We start from the raw sequence: 4,710 nt of genomic DNA on the forward strand, positions 1-4,710 counted from the left end.
TCTTATCCTTTTGGTATGACAAATGGTCTAAACTTGGTTCCCTTCGATCATTGATTCAAGGACCCCTCACCCTCGAGGAAAATGGATTAATGGTCAAGGATGCCATTAGAAACGGGCAATGGGACATCCCATTTCGTTCCTTTGTAATACCTACACATCTGCTTCTTCCCTTCAAAGCCATTCCCATCAGGAAAGCCTCGTGTTCTTCTGACATGCTGTGTTGGGATGGAAATGCTAAAGGCAACTTTGATTCCAACCATGCCTATAAGCTAGCCTTAGATGAAGATAGACCCCATTGTGACTTTCAAGGCAAGTGGCTGTGGAAACTCCACACTTTGCCAAAAATTCATATTTCCTATGGAAATGCCTTCATAATAGCCTCCCTAGGACCCTATCAATGCTACACTCCATCACAGATGCATAACTCACAATTCTTGCTGCCTCGCATGCCCCAACACAGAGGAGACTTGCTCACATGTCCTTAGGGACTGCTTGTACACATAATTTTTTCACTACACCCTTTGATCAATGGCTGCAACTAAATGCCACTGACCACAACCCTATGCCCTCCAAACCTTACACCTGGGGTACCTTCTTCCTCTTTGCAATTTGAAAGCTTTGGCTCCAAAGAAATAAAAGGACTTTCCAACAGTCCCAACCAAACCCCCATCTGTTTGAAGAAGTCAACTTTATGGCAACTGAATTTTCTTGCATTGCTATGAAGTCCCCTAACACCAACCCGCAAACCTCTGTCACAGTCATCTGGAGAACCCCTCAACCCCACTGGCACTAACTTAACTCTGATGGCTCGGCCTTAGGCTGCCCGGGTCTTGCAGGGGGTGGACTTATTAGAGATCACCATGGTAGATGGGTTAAAGGTTTCTGCAGGGCTATTGGGTGGGCAAATAGCCTACACGCTGAGCTGTGGGCAGTCAGGGATGGGCTGTCCCTTTGTATTCAACTCCAATTGACAGATGTTGAGATTGAACTAGATGCTAATGCAATAGTAGACATCCTGAAGAGTAGCAAGGCCTACTTTGCTGACTATGCCCCTTTGGTTGACGATTGCAGGAACTTGATGCACCAAATCCCCAGGTGGAAGCTGAAACACTGCTTTATAGCAAATGCTTGTGCCGACCAGCTTGCTAGAATGGCACTTCACCTTCAACAGCCTTTTGTTTTGTTAGACTCTCCGCCTGTGGAGGTGTCTTCGCTTTTATTTTATGACCTCTACGGTCTAGGACATAACAGATTTTGTACTAACACTGGCCTCCAGGCTATGTAGTTTCCGGCTTTTGGCTTAATATATCCCGATTATCAAAAAAAAAAAAAAAAGGATTTTATATAAAACATCAATATCAGTTCACATTTTCTCATAAAGATTAACGAGAGTGTCATTAGGAGAATATGTGTACATGAGCACATGATGAAAGTGACAAAACAAGTACATATAGCGGCGGCACATGGTTAAAGCTTGCTTCATATCAAAAAATTTAAATAAATAAATAAGAAAAACTCAGAAGCAGGACCGCAATTTACGCAGTTGAATTCTCCAATAAATAAAATCTCAAACAATAAAACCATATCTTAATGTTGCACTTGCAGATTGCAGTCCAGTCAACATATTTGAAATTCAAACATCATGTACTCACTCACTCACTCACACCACCTTCCCCCAATTTTAGGTCAGCTACCAATCCATCCCATCCCATCCCATGAAGAAAACCAACACACATCATAAATTAAAATTACCCCCCAAAGAAAAGAAAAAAAGGTGAAATGCAACTCGATTCCTTTCCTTTCTACAAATTGGTTTAAGGAATGTCTCAAGTATAATTGAATGCCCTCATTAAAATGCTGAATTTTTGAAGATCAACAATGCTACCAGTACCAGAGGAATGCATCCCACACTGCACCAATGGCCAAAACCATTGGCAAAACAATCATGCCTCTTGAAGTCAAAGTAGGAGAGCTGCTTTTTTCATTCAATGGGGTTGATGTGGGAGGAGGTGGTAGGTTTTCCACATGTATAGCTAGCTTCATGCCACCATAGCAGAACCCCTTGCCACTAATGATATAGTAATTTCGCGTCACATTCAGTGGAACCACATCCCTTCCAGCTCCTGTAGTCCAATTGTGAAGAAAATTATCAGAATTGCATGTCTCATAGTCCGTCTTGTTCACCTCTAGCACATTCATCTGGTTCCTATCATACACAAAAACTGGGGAAAACAACAATGAGTTACTCAGCAGCGTAAATATTAACCTTCAAATTAAGTAAATAACAGTGATATTACATGGCTGTGCTTAAATATTAGAAAGAAATTACTAAAACATTCTCCAAACAAGCAAACCACGTATTTAAGAGAAATAATATATGAAATGTTTAAACTTTAACAATTCAATTATGAGCATTAACTCTAAACATTCTCTGTTGACATTAGCTAGGGTTAGCATCATCAGCAGATTACAATAAGTGCTTCTTTTATATGTTCTTAATGAACTTGGCATTGCCCTATCAAAAGCATGAATGAGTGATACTGACTCCCACTTGATGCTAATCTATACTTTCTGCAAGGTACTCACATTTCACATACAAACTCCTCCTTTTAGAGCTTTACAAAATTACAATTAAGATAAACTCTCAAATGAAATAGTTTGCTTGTGCCAAATGTCATAAAATAGATAGGAGGGTCTAACTCAGCTGAAAGCATAATGACTACTAGAATGTAGAAACAACATTATGTATGTGGTATGGTATTGATGTAGAGTCCAATCAAATATGTTCACTAATTTATGATCTTCCAGTGATTAATAAACTACAGTAGCTTTGTTCCCTTAGCAAAGATCAGGTTCAGTGTGATGCACAGATTGTCCCAAAAACTTAAAAGTGGCTAAGAATCTGATCAGTAATGAGTATCTCAAGCTAACCAACTAACACTCCCCTTGTACAAACCAAGAACGTTGTTTGAAGAGTTCAAAAATCACGTCGGAGAGCCTCATCATCTAAGATGCTTAAGTTATAAGAAATCTGGCCAAACAATATGCATTTCAAGCCAACAATGACCAACAAGGTTGAAGGTCTTGAAATGTCATCAAGCAAAATTGAGGCTCAAGTTGGCACTGTATGTTAGACTCAATCCTACACAGCAAAACTTTAAATAAAAGGAGCAAGATAGTTCAAGTTAAAGGCAACAGTGAAAGATATGTCTAGAGAAAGAAGAGATTTGTACCATTATTTATCAATAAAGCTAGCTAACTACAGCGCAAAAGAATAAAGACAAGCACTTTATACTTGGCACAAACAGAAGCCCAAGAAAGTTCAAGAAAGTGGCAAATCTACATAAAGTAATCCTAAAATAAAGAACAATTAAATCCTTAAATCTGAGCCAGCCCGGACAGTCATGACCAAAACAATGAAGAAATCAAAATTCAAAATACTTCTTCAATTCGTTTCTTTCTTCAACAACATAACAATCCAGTGAAACATTATAATTAACAAACAGTTCAATCACCAGTTCACCACCCACTTTTAGTTGCTGAAAAAGCAAAGCAAATTTTTTTTCTTTTTGGTCTATTTCCGAGCAAACAAAAGACTCAGCTCAACCAAGCAGAGAGTAGTGTCAGGGAAATTTTTTTGATTTCTCAGGTCTGCTGTCTGCATTAACCACATTTTTTTTTCCTTTATCTTTTCCTCTTTCCATTTTCTTGCATCTTCAAGCAGGCAAAGTGGGCCATAAGTGTAAGTTTCACAAATTATCAACAACAATTGAAAGATCTGAGATAATCTGATATGTGCAAACGGTTTACACAAAAAGATAAGCATTTCAACAAAATCAGAGGAAAGAACTCTCCAGTCTCCATAAAGCAGAAATTTTATCTTAAGACAGAAGGCAAAATAAGTAGCAAAAACAAGGAAAAAGCGCATAATCTCCACAACCCAATTTAGATCTATCTCATTTTAGCTGCAACTTGAAACTAAACCTGACTAAAACGTGAAAGAACATGAATTTTGCTATGAACTACTTACAGAGAAAGGTGTACTACAAGTACAGAGAGTAGATCTGTGAGCTTCAGCACATGCATGCACACACGCATTGAGATTGTGAGAGAGAGAGAGAGAGAGAGAGAGTGCTTACAGAGCCAGTCACCATTGTAGAAGTGCTTGTCCTGAGCCCAAACAGTGTAATTGACATTAGTGGCCCAACCCATATTCCCTCCCACAGTCCAGCGAGTAGCCAACACTCCAGGCACCATTACCACAAGAAAAGCACACATTATCGCCACCACCATGCTCAAACACCCAGACCCACTTCTTCTTCTCACTACCTCCATTCTCTCTATATCTCTCTCTCTCCAAAGAAGCTCTGTTTTGTTTTGTTTTGGGTTTGGCTTGTTTCAGTGTTTGCTTGTTGTCAAGTAGTAACTTGTTTCACTTCGTGGGCTACTACCCAACTACCATTGGTTATTGATCTTTGAAAATCTACACCTTTAATTAATAGTATTTTATTTATTTATTTATTTTGATAGGAGTATTTTATTTATTTATTCATTAGTAAAAGCTTTAGCTTAACAAGCGTTGGTAAAGGTCCATTAATTAAGGCTGACTGTTATTATATTATATAGATTATAGGGAATTCTACATCCAGACAAACTTCACCATGTGCGTGGCAATGGGAATATGGGACACCTTTTACTATTGGTTTGATT

The 4,710-nt window shown here is 38.7% G+C and overlaps 1 protein-coding gene across 1 annotated transcript; it reads right to left on the bottom strand.

The window, feature by feature from the left end:
* Positions 1–1,525: 1,525 nt before the first annotated feature.
* LOC142637836 (early nodulin-like protein 17) lies at positions 1,526–4,467 on the bottom strand. The gene is made up of 2 exons (XM_075811795.1): positions 4,140–4,467; positions 1,526–2,222 (listed from the first exon to the last, which is right to left on the bottom strand). Exons 1-2 carry the CDS (start codon positions 4,333–4,335, stop codon positions 1,882–1,884), a joined length of 537 nt encoding a protein of 178 aa, XP_075667910.1. The 5' UTR covers positions 4,336–4,467; the 3' UTR covers positions 1,526–1,881.
* Between the last annotated feature and the right edge of the window lie 243 nt (positions 4,468–4,710).

This window comes from Castanea sativa, chromosome 1, assembly GCF_040712315.1.
Source record: "Castanea sativa cultivar Marrone di Chiusa Pesio chromosome 1, ASM4071231v1".
In the NCBI taxonomy this organism is placed as follows: domain Eukaryota; kingdom Viridiplantae; phylum Streptophyta; class Magnoliopsida; order Fagales; family Fagaceae; genus Castanea; species Castanea sativa.

Excerpts from the sequence above, each read along its gene's own strand:
- LOC142637836 (XM_075811795.1), bottom strand. The coding sequence starts at position 4,335 with ATGGAGGTAGTGAGAAGAAGAAGTGGGTCTGGGTGTTTGAGCATGGTG. Across the intron at positions 2,223-4,139 it reads CTACAATGGTGACTGGCTCT|TTTTTGTGTATGATAGGAAC; the intron begins GTAAGCACTCTC and ends TGTTTTCCCCAG.